The 16746-nt window shown below is 46.2% G+C and overlaps 1 protein-coding gene across 8 annotated transcripts in view; it reads right to left on the bottom strand.

Annotated features, from left to right (window-relative positions):
• Positions 1–3484: 3484 nt before the first annotated feature.
• Ric8b (RIC8 guanine nucleotide exchange factor B) overlaps positions 3485–16746 on the bottom strand; it is a 94788-nt gene continuing 81526 nt past the window's right edge. The window contains exons 9-13 of one of the 8 annotated variants that reach the window (XR_007592390.1): positions 16519–16638; positions 13625–13708; positions 10353–10491; positions 9634–9807; positions 3485–8972 (exon numbers count right to left, since the gene is read on the bottom strand). Coding sequence is in view for 2 of the 8 variants with exons in the window: in XM_050145661.1 (XP_050001618.1) it covers positions 4664–4775; positions 16519–16638 (232 nt within the window). In the remaining 6 variants the exon portion in view is untranslated. Of the gene's footprint in view, positions 8973–9633; positions 9808–10352; positions 13709–16518; positions 16639–16746 lie in introns of all 8 variants that reach the window. The other 7 variants (XR_007592392.1, XR_007592389.1, XR_007592391.1 and 4 more) reach the window with 7 other exon arrangements.

Here is a 16746-nt window from a genome sequence, read left to right as displayed (position 1 = left end):
AGCCTAAATTTCCCAGCTTCTCCTTTCCACACAGTTGCTACAAAGTCTGTACTCTGACATAAAACAAACAGGCAAAAGGATGCCTGAACACAGTAAAGCCTAGAAACAGACCTCCACCGTCCCCGATTCCAGGATGTGTGCTTGCACATCCACGGCACGGTTTGTGTGGTATAGAAATGCTTGGGAACTGTAGTCTCTTCTTCCCTAAAGGGTGATGTTTGAAAGGCTTATTCTTCAGCCTGAGCCTACTGGGAAGGAATGGAGATGCGGGGAGGCGGGGTCTATTGGGGAGGCGCTGATCAGTGGGACCATTCCCTGTTGGTGGGATGCAGCCCTTTCTGTCCCCGCCTCCATTTGCTGGCTCTAAGATGAATGGGGCCCCAGTACACTCACTAGCCACCTTGCTGTGCCCCAAAGCAATGCCGTCAGCTGACCTTGAACTGAACCGGCCAAAGCACTGAGCCCATGACTACCTAGTCTGTTTTATGATTGTTTCTAAATTACAGAAGCTAATACAGTGACCTGAAATTTTTGAAGTCCTGGAAATAGTTCTTTTTTGTTATGTGTTGGTATTTTTCTGGCATGTATGTCTGTACCCTGTGTGCCTGGGATTGCAGTTACCGAGGTTTGAGAGGCACCATTTCGGGGCTGGCCCTCTACAACATGCAGGGGCTGTTAGCCATTGAGTCCTCCCTCTCGTGCCCCGGAAAGAATTCCTAGTTACCAGTCACCCTCTCTGGCTCCCAACCCACTGAGTTTGAGATTCTCCACGAGCTGAATTTTCTTGCCTTCAGAAGAGATCGTGTTGATTGCGGTTTTAAGTATTTCTTGAATTCGTCCTCGTCCACGCCTCTTATGTTCCATTTCAGACCCTCCTTACCTACCGATGCTGCGACCATGGCTTTCCATCTTGTCTTTCTTTCCTCCAGCCCAGTCTGCCCCATAGCGTGGATACCTGTTGTCATGCCTACAGTCTCTCTGTAGACACACTGTGTGCCTTTGTCTATGAGCTCCAGTCTGAGGCAGTTCTGGCAGGAACAGCTTCTCTCCTGTACATGTTAAGTTCATGCCGAAGTTAGAATGCCAATTACAAAGCTATCTGATGGGGCCTTTCTGGAAACCGCGCCAGGCTCAGCAGCACGTCTGCACTCTTCCCAGTCCTTCCTGGATCTCCGCTGTTACTGACTTCACCTCCATGACTTCTTCCTAGATCACGGTGCATTTCTCTGTTGTGCTCGCCACACACACTCCAACAGGTGTCACATTGCTTTTCCTGCAGAGCAAGTCACTCTCCACCCTTGAGTGTCCTCCCCCCCCTCACAACCACAGGGGACACCTCTAAAAGAGCTGGTACCGGGCTCCCTACCAATCAAGGCTGTTGTCTTTGCATTTCCAGGTCCTCTGGGAGGTGCCCTTGCTACCCACTTTGCTAGACTTTCTGATCTTGCTGCCATGGCATGCCGCCACAGTTGCTCTTCTCCTGTGGTTGCAGCTCTAACAGGCAGAGGCGACATCTTTTTAATGGGTGGGAGATGGGTTATCGATCATCATGTTGGCTGCAGAGATCTACAGTGTTTGCCACACTTCATGTAATGGAAATGTCACAGCCATTAACATTTAAAGAATATTTATTGGCATGGGAAAATGCTCACAATATGTTAAAGAAAGCAGGGTACAAATCTGTAAACACAGCATGGTCCAATCTTGTAGTAAAATAAATTATATATGCATAGAAAAAATACAGGAAGGGGAATACACTAAAGATTACCAGTGATGCTCTGGGGTGGGGGACGACTCTGAGTCAATGATTAGTTTTACGGCTTCCCGCACTTTCCAAACATTCTACCAGGAGCACGTATGACTTTGATAGACAGGGGGATGCATGTTGAACGAGACTCATGTGCTGAGTAGCAATTAGTTACTTATAAAGCTTCAGCCTGTCCTATACGAAGGAAGGGTGGCGTCTGCCCTGCCTGCTACTGAGGGCCACTGGGCACCTGAAAGGGTCACAGCCATCTGGGAGCTGTTCCGTCAAGCAGCTTGGATGCTTTTAGGACATTCTTCTCCATCCGTCCTTCACCTCCAAAGTCTGGTGTGGGCAGAGTGCCGGACACTGCAATGGTCTCTGTCCCGTCACCCTCCCTCGAGAGGGAGTGGCCCCACACCACTGGTCTCTGACCTAGTGGAGCCCAGGTCTTCATCTAAACTCTAACTGACCAAGCGTCTCACGCCCGTGCTGGCACCTCCCTGGTGGGAAAGACGGAGACTGCTTCTGCTAAAACAGTTCTCGCTTAAGATGGCCCGAGAACCGCCGCCCGTGCTGCCTCCATCTTAAAGCCTCTGGCTACGCGGCCGGGCATACAGTAGAGAAGGTGCTGACTTCAAGCCTGCGACTGGATTCTGGCCGGCGGCTGGGCTGGAGAGGTGTTGCCTCCAGATAGGGTGAAGCTACAGAGCAGACACGGAACTGGATGCTCAGTGCTCTTTCTGTGTGTGAGGCGAAACTACTCCCCCTTCTTTCTAAGAATTAATCCTTTAGAAAAAGAAGTACCCCGTACAGAGAGATGGAAAGGGAAAGGGATGCACGGGACGTCCAGGAGCACAGCTGCGGCCGGCCGTGAGCACAGGGCCAGCGAGGGGCACCCTACCAGGCACGGAAAAGCTATCCAACCAGAGATTATAAAAATACTTTCAAAATGCATTTGTAGAATGAAATAACAAAATAAATTCCCTTGCTCTGGATTTTTCCATTTAAGCTAAAATCATGAATTGCCAAATAAAATGAAAACTGCAGACGCTATTGGCTGAGACATGGACACAGGTTCTTCCCAGTGACTGTGGGTGGAAACCCTGGTCGCTGACAAGCGTTCTGAATTTGATTGATCAGAGCGGTCATTAGGAAATATGTCTATGGCCACATCATCACACACAGTATTTTCTGGGTTGACTCTTTAGGGACGTAGAGTCCCAGGTTTGCTCTGCCTTGGACAGCGGGTTTCTCTCCCATCCTGACATGCACCTGACCCCATCTGCACTGTGACGAAAGGGTCCTGCAGGCCTTCCACCCTCAGAGGGCCTCCCTTGCTCTCAGTGCGCCTACTTAAGTCTAGTAAACTCTTTCTGCTTTTGTGTGTGCGTGCTGGGGTGAGGGGAGTTGGGTGGGGGTGGGGCTTTTAAAGCCCAAGCAATCACACGTTAGAAATAAATGTAAATCTTAGTGATGCAATGTTCTTTAAGGTTTCCCCTCTGAGTAAATTTTAAGGAACTTATATCTCTGGCAGCTCAAAGACCTTTTGCTATTCAATTCCTGATGTGCAGCTTTGTCAGGAATAATTTAGGATAAAAGCCATTCTCACTAGTACTACGCACTCTTTGCCCATTAAAGAAAGAGGGTATGTGATGACAAGTGAGGGAACAGACGGAAAAACACTCTCAAACATAAACCGGGCAATGGTACCCATAAAGAAACACACACACAGATGGCTAAATTGAATCATCCCCAATGTTTTATTTAATTTAAAGTTTTAAAAGGCAGTGGTTAAGCACATAATCTATGTGTGTGCATATATGCATGTGTGTGTACCTACACATACATACATATATGAAAGGAAACCAACCCCTTTTCAACTTTAGCCACTGATCAACTTGGCCCACTGTCTACATGATTGCACATCTACTTCATATGACCATTTCTAAGAGTAAAAATAAACAGCCTTAATCAGTTTAATAGTAACTATTTGTGTTTCTTTTTTAAATAAATAAAGTTACCATTAAACTGATCACATATGGTAGAAAGAACACACACAAATACACACAGAGACCCTTGTTTAAAACGTGACATACGAATGACCTTTATGTACAAATAGTGCTGTTGGCTCCCTACCCCCAGCACAGGCCATGAGAACCCCACTACTGGGGAGCCCCATCCTCTCTGTTGCCTGGAGGATGAGTGTGCACTCGGCACCCTGAGAGCTCAGAATGCGCGCGCTCTGGATGCGACAGTACGGGATGGTGGTCCAGCCCTACGGTACGTGTAGTGTTCAGAACATGAGGGATGAATAGGCACGTGTAGCTGCCTGGAACGAAGCCGTCATCTAACTCCTCAGGAGAGCTGTGTTCTCAAGTTTAGCGGGGTGACATACAAACTTTGTAAGTCTGGGGCTCTGTGCGTATGTTTCCACGTGTATACAAAACTGAAGGGAAGTGTGGGGCTGGGTCACCGAGGAGTCCCCTGCCTCAGCCCTTGGTACTAGCTCCACAGGTGCTCGTGTGCCTCGGGTTCTGGAGAGACTCAGAAGGGGCTGTTTACATGAGTGGGTGGAAGGACACTGCTGAATCTTCAGCTAGGAATCCCGGCAGCAGGACTGCCAGGCTGGACCAGGCTGCTGTGCAGAGTGAGTCCCACACCGCATCCTGATGAAATGGAATGACCGTTTCTGCTCCTAGCCCGCGACTGCCTAACTCCAGCTCTGTGTGGATGCCTCCATGTTGCAGAGAACACAGGACCACCTCTTAAATATGCTGGGTTCCCAAAGGAAACCAGCTAATGTGTTTCTAGCCAAAGCAAGGGCATACATGTTTTAGAGAAGAAGATTCCCCTGGAGCTACAGAGAGAAGATGCTGATAAAAGCCATATTGAGAGTGGAACAGGCGACGGTGCTCTTCAGTCCGTGTCGGAGCTGGTCTCCTCGATGACGGAATACTGGCTGAGAGCTTCCTCCAAAGGCGTTATTGTCCCGTCAGGCTTTAGTCCCATTGGTTTAAGCAACTCCTCTCTGGAAAAGAGATAAAAGAAAGAGAAAAAAGTATTCACCAGCATCACACACACCCCTCCCCCACCCGGAGCCACATCCTTTTAAAAAGAGAAGTTTCTAAAACCCAGAGTATTTTCTCTCAAGCTCTCTCTGTGTTTGTAATAGAAAGATGAAAGGGGCATGGGTAGAAAAAGAGGAGATGAAAGACTTCATTCACACAAGCCAAACCCACTAAGCCAATTAAAGTATGAAAAGTCAAGGTCCAAATGGGCTCAGGACAAGGAGCAGGTCTCTTCTGTTTTGAATAATTAACTTTTTTTCCTCTTGTGGATTCATTTGTTTTAGAGAAGTTGAAGCTGCCAGAGTTTCACCTGCCCATCTTAGAATTAAGCACATGTTTCATTTAATGGCATCCGTTGTCAAATTTGGGTTTGTTGCCACCATCTCTGACTCAATGAATACTTGTGGGTTCATTTCAAATCAGCTGAGGTTCCCCACTTTTCTTTCCCTTTTCTCGTTTAAAACACCATTGCTTTTGTTTGTGGCAGTTTAATTATGGGATTGACAGCCATTTTTAATCTCTTCAAAGCTCCCCAACTGTCTTCACCTAATCCAATTGTATCCACTCCACAAGTTACAGCCTCATCTAAGATGGTTAATTATTGATTAAGCCAATCAAAAAGCATCAGGAAAGATTTACTTAATTTCTTCATAGGCCGTATTTATTATTGCAAGGAGGTCGTGACAAATCTACCTACTGAGTTGCTAACTCCAAGCCTTCCACTCCCAACAGGCTGGTAGTGCGCTTAAGAGTGCGTCGAAGGCACGGGAGTTGCTTAAAACTTATTTCTCATGGAGACGGGCACCACCGTCTGAGAATATGACGCAGCCGCTGTAACGCTGGTGGGCTCTGGTGTGAAGGGAAACAGTAACACCTCCCCTCTCCTTGCTACTGTCCCTTCAGACAGCACAGTGAAGCCTGGGGAGGTGAGCTCAGCTCGGTGACTGGGTTAAAGGAACAGGAGCCTATGTAATGGCTCTGGCTAGTGTCAGAGGATGACTGCTGAGGCCAGAGTCTGGGAAATGTGGCTGGCTGGCTAACCGAGGCTCCTGCGTGTTCTAAGTAAGAAACAGGATCAAAACCATAAAGCTCGAAGTTGGAAGGAGCCCCACGGATCATTCAGTCCAACCCCCTTTTTGAAAGGAGGCTGAGCCACTTACCCAAGGCCGCTTAGTGGCAGAGTTGGGCATGGGACAGGTCTCCTGAAACAGAGTCCTGTGCTCTTTGCAGTAAATCCCATCAGCTGCCGCCCTAACTGCACGGAAAAGCAGCCGAGTTCACTGCGCAGTGACCGTGTGAAAGGAACTGCCACTTGCTGGGCAGACGAGGAAGACAGGCGGCAGCGGCTGCCCTTGACAAGTGGACAAAACAGACAGACCCAAGATGACCTGGGCCACAGATGGGGTGCAACAGTGCTCCCGAGAAGCATGGCCGCACTACCCAAGGGAGGCAGAAGTCCACACAAATGAGGAGACTGTGAGGTCCCACTGTCTTGTGTGCCTGTGTTAAGTTGCTTTTGCTGCTTTGTGCTCTTGTAAGGCTGGACAAGGAAGAAGTGAGGGGTGAGGGAAGGAAGGAGCTCAGCATTTGTCCTGGAGCGGCCACTGGTTCACACCCTCTGGGAGCGTTGTGCAGACTCACCAGGATGGAGGCCATTGTAATGGTGTATGGAAAATGAAAGAGATGGATTGTGGCTGAGGCTGTGGGAAGGAGAGGCCTCACGCCTCAGGTGTGGAAGGGGCTGGGGAAGGAGAGTGGTTAAATGTCCCTATGGCTCCAGGGCAGGTACTAAGGCACTCCCTACAGGAGCCAGGACACAGGCAGATTCGGTGGAATGGTGCTATTTTTCAGGACACAAAGAGCTTGACCTGCCTTTGTGGCAAACAGACACGCCAGTGGAGAGCCACCAGCAATGACCGGGCCACGACCGGGAATACTCGTTGTGACTGTGTGACACTGAATCCTGACGACTGATGTAAGGAGAGGGACACCTTGCTGAGGACAGCACACTGCAGGCTAAGAAAATTCACATCTGTGAAAACAAGAGCCTGGCTCAAAAGGCCAAAAACCCAAACACAAAACTTTAGAACCAAATGACCTAGGTTTAAAGGTGTTGGTAACTGAAGGCTGTGAGGGATGGTAGGGAAAGGCAGAACAGAACTGCCTGGCAGACACACCACTGACAGTACTAACACTATTACATTTCCATAGTAACAGGTCCATACTGGGACCAGCTGCCAGTGTGTGAACTGCCCAGCGACTTCCTACTCTTTAGTCCAACTTTACAACTGGGAATAGCTCAGAATCTTAGTTTTATGGAGAATTTACAAGAGTTAATTTACAGAACAAAGGGCACCCATCTTTTAATTCTCACTTGTTAACTGTGCCCTGTATCACCTTGCACACGGCTCCGTGCAATGCCCGTGTCTGACATTTCTGTAGGAAAGGCTTCAGTGCACCCTGGCCACAGTCATGCATTCATGCAAATCAATTAAGACAGCACTGTGACGTGTGGGAGGAGCGAGGCTGAGGTCTGGACTCTTCCACCTACTAGTGTGAGATCTTGGGCAAGTCTGTGAAATGGGGTCATGGTAACACTAGCTCTGCCTACTTCCCAGTGATGACATAAGTCCCAGCACCACAGTGGTAGCAACAACAGCACCAGTACAGATCAAAGGGTTCTGGGGCCTGGAGAGGACTCAAGGATTTACTCTGGGAAGTGAAAAGCATATACAGGTTCTAAAGCCAGACCCGGTTTTTAATTCTAGATCAACAGCTCATTACCTGAAGACCTGAAAACTCTAAACTTGGATTTCATTTTCAGTAGAATGGATCAGAAACACCTCACTAAGCAATCATGAAGGCACACACCACAGACTACACATAGATAGAAAGTGTGCAGTGTAACGGCTGGGATAGAATCAGAACCCACAAGCTTTACTCTAGTTCCTTGTGTTTACAGGAGGCTTCCCCTTCCTGATAAAATAGTGTGAGGGGTGGTGGGGGAAGAGTACACAGAGGTAAATAACAGACGTGGTTCCTGTCCTCAAGAAGCTTCAGTCAGTGTGGAAGAGAATACGCACACACATTAAACAATACCAAAGATCACAGAACAGCAGATCAACAAGCTAGGATGATTGACATGCAGAGCCTCAGCTCACCAGCAGACTCCTGTGTGTGGAGTGTGTTCAAGAACATTTCTTGTCCTGTTTGGGAGCAGAAATGATCACTTACTAGCTTGTGACTGCTTTACCCATGGACCTGGATTGCTTCTCATATTCTTACGTCTAACTTTTCTGTTCTTCTCTATCCTGAAGCTAGCACAGCAACCTACAAACACCAAACACAATCTCTGCTCTAGACATCTCATGACCTGGTGGATGGGGGTTATCTTAGTTTCCTGAGGTCTGTTTGTGCCCAGGTCAGTAAGACTGTCACCTGGCGATGCACACATAGAAAGGACACGGAAGGAAAGGGGGACATGTTACTACGGCTCTCTGCAGGAGGCAGACGGGAGGCCACACCATAACGGCACTGAAGACACGCATCACAGAAGAAAGGCATCCCGGAAGCAGAATTAGTCAAGCAAAGGCACACAAGAGAGAGTTAGTCATGTGCGGGACTGGCAAGCAGGCTGGCTTGGCTGAGGAAAAGAAGGAAAGCTCAAAAGTGCTGAGGCAGGAAAGAGGGGCTAGAGACCTGGGCTCCAAGGCTGAAGCTGGACTCTGAGTACTTCAAGAGTCACCTTCCATGTTTAAGTGTGTTTATTAACAATAACCATTACTATGACATTTGAAGGCTGCAAACAACACTGCTCTGACATACTAAAAGAAACTGTTCTATGCTTTAGTCAGTTTTCATATCCTCCTGCACTCTGGCAAAGGGCCTTACAGAGCACAGCTTCAGTTAAGCACCTGTAAGCTACACGTAGCTGGCCTTTTCACAAAAGTCATGATCATACAGGCTTCTCATAACTAAGTCATGAACAAGACACAGGCGAAATCTGTAAGCAAATTTGTTTTCATCAAGATTTACAGAATCAGGAAAGGATTCCTAACCCATACGAGACCCTGCAGAATGCTTTCCAAAGGTTTGCTGCTTTCAACTTGAATGCAGAGTCCGTGTCTTCTCGGGCTGTGGTTTTCATGTAATCTGGTCTAGGACAGAGCACACAGTAGGTGCTTGGTGAGTGTTTCCTGCAAGGATGTAGTACATGGGTCATGGCAGAAGTGGAGAACGGCGGAGGACCACATGCCAGGAAGCATTCCTGCCAGCTGTGGTAGCTTCCTTGAGTCAGCACCAGCCCAAGTCAGGCGTCCTTGCTGTCCACCACTACCTGGTACAGACTCAGAGTCCTACGTCAGTCAGAGACTCTGGCCTCGTACAGTCTGCTGATCTGTCACAAGACCCTGAGCAAGTCATTTGCCTCTTGAGCTATAATGAGGGGGTGGACAAGATGATCCACACTATTCTATACTGATTGTAAAAATAAGTATCAGGCTACTAAATTTCAAATCGCATACAAAGCTCCTGGGGTTTTAAGATACTCAAAAATCACCATCCTAGGCCTTTCTCCTAATCAAGGTATTCTAACCCCAATGGTCAAACCCCAATGGTCAATGACACAGACCTCAGCCCGTCAGCAGGGAGGGATGACTACTGAAGCAATGGCAGGCGCCTCCCAGGGATCCAGACTGCATCACGGCCCTCACTGGTCATTTTACTCTAAAACACACTAGGCGAGTGTCTAATAAGCATCACGGTTGAAATGTGTATCAGGAATACGATATTCACAAACAACAACTGCTCCACACTTACCTTCAATGCTATACACAGGCCTTAACAGTTACGACTGCCCCCGTTATCACCAAAAAGTACAGTGATGTCTACTGGATAAAGAGCCCATTCTAGGCACTGGGACAGTATCATGGCGGGCTTCTCATCTGATCAGGCATCTGGCCAGGGAAGAGATAAGCCTCCAAGAATGTTCAACTGGAACGAAACATCATTTAGAAATTTGATCTTACTAAACGATAAGGAACCATAGTCTGTAAGGGTGTGGCCAGGCAAGAGGACACAGATAAAGTACGTCCAAGGAAAGAAACCCTACTTTGCCCCAGCCTAACCTTTGGGACTGCCAATGGAAACCAAAAAGGGGTGGAGACTTATGGGATTTAAACATATTTAAATATATTGTTCTGTATGTTAACATCTTCCTGTTGGGATGGTACTCTGTGATAGCTCTTCAGAACTGTGGAGGTGGTCACAGGGTCTTATGTGCGGACCCCAGCATTGGGGCTCGGATAACAGCATGCCCAACTGCACAGTGCATGTTACAGAACAGGTCAGGTGTGTATGTGTAACACCTTACTTGACCTGAAAGCGAGACACTACTCTTGTCCACAGCGTATGTTCTGTGCAATACAAACAAAGCATTGGTTCAGTGCACTTGGTGAAAGCAGGACACAATCAAGCAGTTGGTAAAAACACATCCTTGTTCCCACTTGTAGGTCTCCCAAGAGTCCCTTCGAATTTACCTATACGAGTTTCAGCTTCCCGCTTGCCACTTAGCTTGATAACGACTCAAAAATCATTCCCTTGTTTTCAAGGGCTCTTCTTTCTTGTCTGCTCTGTGTACTACAGGGCAGTATTGACACATGGAATTAATGACAGGGTCTGTAATGAAACAACAGTCATGCAAACACCAGTCTGCTCTTTTGATACAACAGCATGTTAGAGACCTATTCACCTCCCTCTGACTGAGTACTGCATAATAGTTGCGATCCTTTTGTCTAACATTCTGTTCTGTGGTTAGAAAAGGAGGAAAAAGGGAAACTGCTTCTTCTAATCACCCCTGATTAATTCTCTGCTCTAATGAGGGTGCTGCTAGTTAGCCAGGTTCTGTTACTTGTTTTGTTGACTTCTGTTCAATGTATAACAAAACCCAAGACAAGATAATTGGGAACCATTACTTTGACACAAGGATTCTTGTTCTTAATGTGAGGTTGGCCTGGAAAAAGAGCCCTGACATGTTAAATTAGCCATTTCATATTTAATTCCTTTTGGCCTTTGGAAGATGGGATGAAGCATTAGTATATAAATGAAGTATTTTAATTAATGTAGGATGCCTATAGGGATGGATCCCGCCAGCCCAGAGGGTGCATGGGACTGAGACCTGGGCTTCTGCCGCTGTGACAGCCCCGCTGACTGACAGTCACAGAACCTGTTGATGCCGTGGGGGAAGGGTGGCCTTCGCGTGTGGACACTGATGCTTTACATTTTATCAATGGCTTCCGAGTGCAAATGCTGCTCTCTCACCAGGACACTGACAGAAAAGGAACAATGGGGATGGTGCTTTACCACAAGAAAAAGGCCTTCCAATTGCATCTTAATAAATAATCGACCTTTCCTCAGCCCTTATCATTACGTTCTAAGTTGGGGCACTAGTGGAAAAGCTAAGTATGCTGTGTAAGTATGCTGACCCAAGATAAATGGACACAGTGAACTGCTCACAACACCACACCCTTCCACTTTGTAATGGGACTGGGAACTAAAAATTCCCACAGGGAAGCTACTTTAAAGTGAAGATTCAGTAATGTGATGACGTGGGTACCATACTCATTCTCTTTTAAAAAGGATGCTCAAACCCAGTTTTAACAAAGGATCTTAGGACTTTTACTGCTTCCCTCATAAAGCCAGTTTTTTAGCTAGTGACGCAGCATCTGACATGGAGCAGGAAACTGGGGTGCGCAATGCTTTCCACTATAACCTGCAGTCCGCCAAAGCAGACCTGCTCCCTGCTGGCCATTGGTGCTTCGCATTCATTTACAAACTGCTGAGCGTAGCTGGTAACCTGTCAGAACAGCACACTATCTGGGAGTTCTGGAGGGAGTCAGCCCTTAACCTGTGAGGCTCACTCCTCAATGATAACCTCCCATCCTACTTAGACCACAGGATTGTCTCAGGACAACCGGGAGCACACATAGAAGCTTTTTTTTTGTTTTGATTTTTTACATTTTGAAGCACTGAATTAGTTTTTTATTATTCTCATTTCTGTTAGAGATAGCATGCAAAGCTCCTGAGACTCTGTCACTACCCATGTTAGTCAGCGCAGTGAGGAGCAGTGGGGGAGCAGGGGCACTGCGGAAAGAGCACTGGTTAGTTTACCTTAAATATTGACCTCCTTATTTGGGTGACATTGTGAGAAAACTTCTCTGCTCTGTTGTCTACGTTAACACAATTATATGAGGTCTGCAGGCCAGCAAACTCCACTGAAGGAAGCAGCACAAACGGAAATTCTAATAATCTTTCCAATCAGGAAAATCTGAACGTTAAAAGGCACGCAGCTAGGAAGGAGGCTATTTTTATTTTGTGTTTTGCTAACTGTCAAAAGCCATTTCAGCTTGTGCTGTAACCAAGCACTCAGTGACTCCAATAAGGAATACAAAGAGCACATGACATTGTGCTCTGGTGTCTAGCCAACCTAAAGAGGAGCAGACTTAAGCCTCTCAAAAGAGTCCTCTCGTTCTTGTAAGGGCGTGTCAGCTGAAAGCACCGAGCTCCCTAATTGAGATTTCATGGCACCTTCATGATGGAGAACAGTGCTGTAGTCAGAAACATAAGGACATTCTGATTTGGATTAACCACATTTCAAGGGTTTAGTAGTCATGAGGGCGGGCTGTGTTTCTGAAGTGCACCTGAGGGGCAGATCCTGACCAGCTACTTTTTATCCATCAATCTCTCATAACTTTAGACTTGATGCCAGAATTAAGAAAGCTATGTCCCACATACCAATACGGCTGGCAAACATGGGGTGGGACTGGAAGCCTGGTTAGCGCAGGGAATGCATGTGAGCAGGCGGTGGTGGCAGAACGGGTATTGTTTGTTTACACGCAATTTCAACCAGCGTCCTGTGTAAGCAAACAGGCAAAGTGCCTTGGTAAACAGAGCTGGAGTGAGAATGGAGGGTGAGATCAGTCCACGCGGTGTCGATTAAGGAAATAAAGGGGATGCGTGGAAACGGAACTGCGATGAAGATGCCCCTGCCCTTGGCCCACAGCAAGGCCGCGTCAGGCACTGGACTTCCTACCTACAGCGCACTCCAGCTTCCTGCTTGACAGCAGGTGTTTATTTTTGCTTTCAAAGTCTGAGGAGGAGAGAGGAGGTGGAGAGGCAGGCAAGTTACAAACATCATATGATGTTTTCTGTAATCTTATATCTCAGGCTTGATTGCTAAATATACTTATCATTCTAGATTAAAGAAATTCATATCACTAACTTAAATCAGCCAGCCATGGCCCACATTTCTTTATGATATTCCTTTACTTTAATGAAGTTTGGCTAAGAAATGGACCTGACAATTACACTTTGAAGCCTTGAATCCTGCAGGTTATTCTATAGAGGAAAAAAAAAAAAAAAACAGAACCAAACCAGACTTCATACCTGGAGGTCAGTCCTTTCCATCCCTATACACTGGGGAAACCACAGGGCAAAAGGCACCGAGTTAGCTCTACAGGGCAGGGCGTCCATGGTCCAGGTGATTTCCTAGCTTTGAAAACCCCCTACATAAGGACTAGACACATCTGACACAAACATGATCTGACATCATTGAGAGTGTTAATCCGTCCATACTCAGTAAGGGCAGTCTAAGCACCAATCTCAACACCTTTCGAATCCTAGCTGGGATGAGGATCCTTAGGGCTATGTCCAGTGTGAAGGTTAGAGGGACAGGTGACCTCAAGTTTCACAGTAATGGCAGTAGCGTCTACACCCTACACCAAGCTCAGGAAGAGTACGTGGCATGACCAACCTTAGTCATCACTTTGGAAAGTGCTTTGGCACGGGCCACTGTTGCTAACCACCATCCTGGTGCAGGGGCTTCACATCTGCTCTCCTAGGGATAAGAAAAGGAAGTGTCTAGTGTCCACGCCTCGGCCACGCCACCTCCAGTCCTAGCCTCAACTCTCTCGGGCAGGAGAAACTGCAGAGAGGATGCTAAGAAGTGCTCTGGCAGGCACTGTAACAGACACAGTAACACAGTGGACAGAGCAAAGGCCTTGAGTTCTGGAAAATGAAGTTCCTAGTCTCACTTTATTTTCAAGCTGAAGAGAGCACACGTGGGTGAGTGTATGATAAACTGCGGTCGTCCGCTTAGGAATGTTTTGGGCATTTCTGTGTCCTTGCATTTCCCACCGGTCAGTGAGGTTAACATGCTACCTGAGCTCCTTGGAAGAAAGACGCAGTAAGCAAAGTCCAAAGACTTGAAAGACTAAGTCTCTCTTCCTACAATGAATGGCCGTTTCTCTCCAGAGCACTTCTTCAACTCCATGACCAGCCCACTGTCACTTCCGTTCCCTGGGAGAGGCTCCCTGAACAAACTGCTTCTTTTCCTCAGGGCACGCAGTTCAACACATAGCTTTTGCCACAATTTCTCCTTTTATTTCTGAGATCAATTATACACCTGTTTCTCCACTACAGTATGAGTTTTCCAAAAGCAGAAACTGCCTCTCTTGCCTCCTAGCTCAGTGCTCTGCCCATGGGAGCTGCTGAGTACTGAACCTAAGTCTACTTAGCTGTGTGGCATCTTATTTTTTCTTATTTTACAAAAATAAGAAAAAGTAAATAGAGAGATGAAGCTTAAGACTGATGAGTAATACAGCACAGCAAACATGAAAGACACATGAAGGAGTGGTTTCGTCTGCGTTCTTGCTCTGGGATGCCTACGCTGACTCTGTACAAATGTCACTGTCATTAGTGAGAGCAAATGTTAGAAAGCACACACAGGCAGACAATGTAAAACCACCATACATCATGCAAAAAGTCAACACGACTACGCTCAAAGTTACTTTTGCTTCAACTTCAATGGCAAAATAGGTTCTATCAAAGCCAACACAAGACATCCTAGCTCTGTTCTGTACAGGCAAGCATAAGAGCCACCTTCAGCTTGAGCCAGGCATCTGCTGGGTGCTTCTCGGTCAATGTCTGTCTTCTTTGAGACATAGTTTAAATCAAGTAGGGCATTTTAGAATTAACGTTTATGTGTTTACTTATTTAGTAGCTTCTAAACTATGTATAAAATATGTAGATACCCCTGGAATTAAAAAGAGAATTGATTTATGTGAATTAATACAGTACTTATAAAATTGATTATCTATAAATAAGCCAAGTATCCAGATTACACTGTATTATCTTGGGCGTTTCCTCGTGCAGGTTGAATGGACCAACTATAGTAACTGCCAACTGCAGGAAATGCCAACTGCAGGAAATGCCAACTGCAGGAAATGCCTATCACCACAATAGGAAATGTAACTACTTGAGTGATCTCCTGAGCTAAAACACTAACATGTTCCACTCAGGGCCTTGCTAACAATTTCCTTTCTGGCTTCCCCCAGACGGATCTACTGATCTTATTCTAATGTACTATACCATCCTGCTTCATTAGCTACATCAGACCCACTCGGAAGCTGTCAGACCCATACAACTATTTTTTTATATATTCTTTTTTAGGAGAGGAGGGTGCTGGGGACTGAACCCTTTCCCCAGCTACCAGATCTTATCTTATATATTCACATAGAGCTTGTTATTCTGCTCTAGTAACAGTCTCATGACTATTACTAGTTCCTTCCGGGAAAGGACAGAAATGTAGGAGCAGCCAGCAGTCATCAAGTCCTACAATACTCTGTAGACAGTGAAGCTACTTTTAAGCAGCTTCTACACATTACCACTGTTATCCACCACAGAGTGTCACAAACAGCCCTATCTGCTATAATTCTGCCGAGCCACAGTCATCCATTTCTCATTCAGCTAAGCCTCTGGCTACAATGTAACCTCTGCTTTCCCTGTGAGCCCCGCCCCTTCCCTTCCCACCACCAGTCTCTGGCTGTTCTTCTCCAACTGTTATTTCTCTTAATGGATGAATAGCAGCCTTTATGGTTATGTGAAAAATGAAATGAACAGAAAAGATGTCCCTTTACATGGTGGCTGTCACCAACACAAAGAAACACTCACTCAAGATGACTTACAGGAGACAGTGGTTTAATAATGACTGGAAGATAAGGCAACCCATCCAAGCCTGCAGGAATCAGCTCTAGTAACTCCTCAGAAGAGGGAGTTGTTGATCAGCATATCTTCATTTAATATCTACAAACTAGTTATTTTGGAAAGGCGGTGTGAAGCAAGAGGGGACGGCTGGTTGCTTTTGGAACCCCTAATTAGTAAAAGTGCTGGCTTAAAAAAAAAAAGAAAAATCCTTTATCTGAGCTATTTCTTTACACTTCTTCCTGAAGAGTATATGGCATTTTAGAATCCTTGGTTTCAGCAGCAACTCAAAAAGCAATACGGCAAACTTGCACATCGAAAAGGAAAGGAGAAAAAGCGCACCATGGTTTCAAACAAAAACCAAAACAGACTGAAACAAAAATACAAGAAGCAGCAAAATCACTGGCCCTATCTCAAAGCATTCTTTTAAAGACAGGGGTTAGTCAGTTAATATCAGAGCCATCTCTAGCTCCTGCTCAGCACTGAGTGTTGACGTGACTCACTGACACACACCCAGAAGCGGCACCTGAGTCCTGTTGCTGCCTGGCCTCCCTGCTCAGTAGACATGGATTCCAGAGTTGCTGTTCTATGGTGACTCTCAGTGAGAGAGACAAAGAACTAGAACATTCTTAGAAACCAAGCAGAAAATGGATGGGAATACAATACCTGGAAAGTTTATCAAGCATGTTGACAAGTTTCATGGCTTCATATTCTTTTTGTTCTTCTGTCATTTCATCTATAGGGTTTGGCATGGGTTCCTCTAAATGACCAGTGATAAGATTAATGCTACAAAAAGAAAAAAAAGTTATGCTGTATGTTTTAGAATTATGCTCTTTCTATACTTTTCTGGTCCAAATTTTAAGTTATATAAGAAAGAGTATAATAGCCAAAAAT

The sequence above is a fragment of the Alexandromys fortis genome, unplaced genomic scaffold, assembly GCF_014885135.2.
Source record: "Alexandromys fortis isolate MF-2015 unplaced genomic scaffold, M_Fortis_MF-2015_v1.1 scaffold_50, whole genome shotgun sequence".
NCBI classification, from domain to species: domain Eukaryota; kingdom Metazoa; phylum Chordata; class Mammalia; order Rodentia; family Cricetidae; genus Alexandromys; species Alexandromys fortis.
Note: the sequence above shows the minus strand (reverse complement) of the source record. Positions and strands in the feature narration are given on the sequence as shown.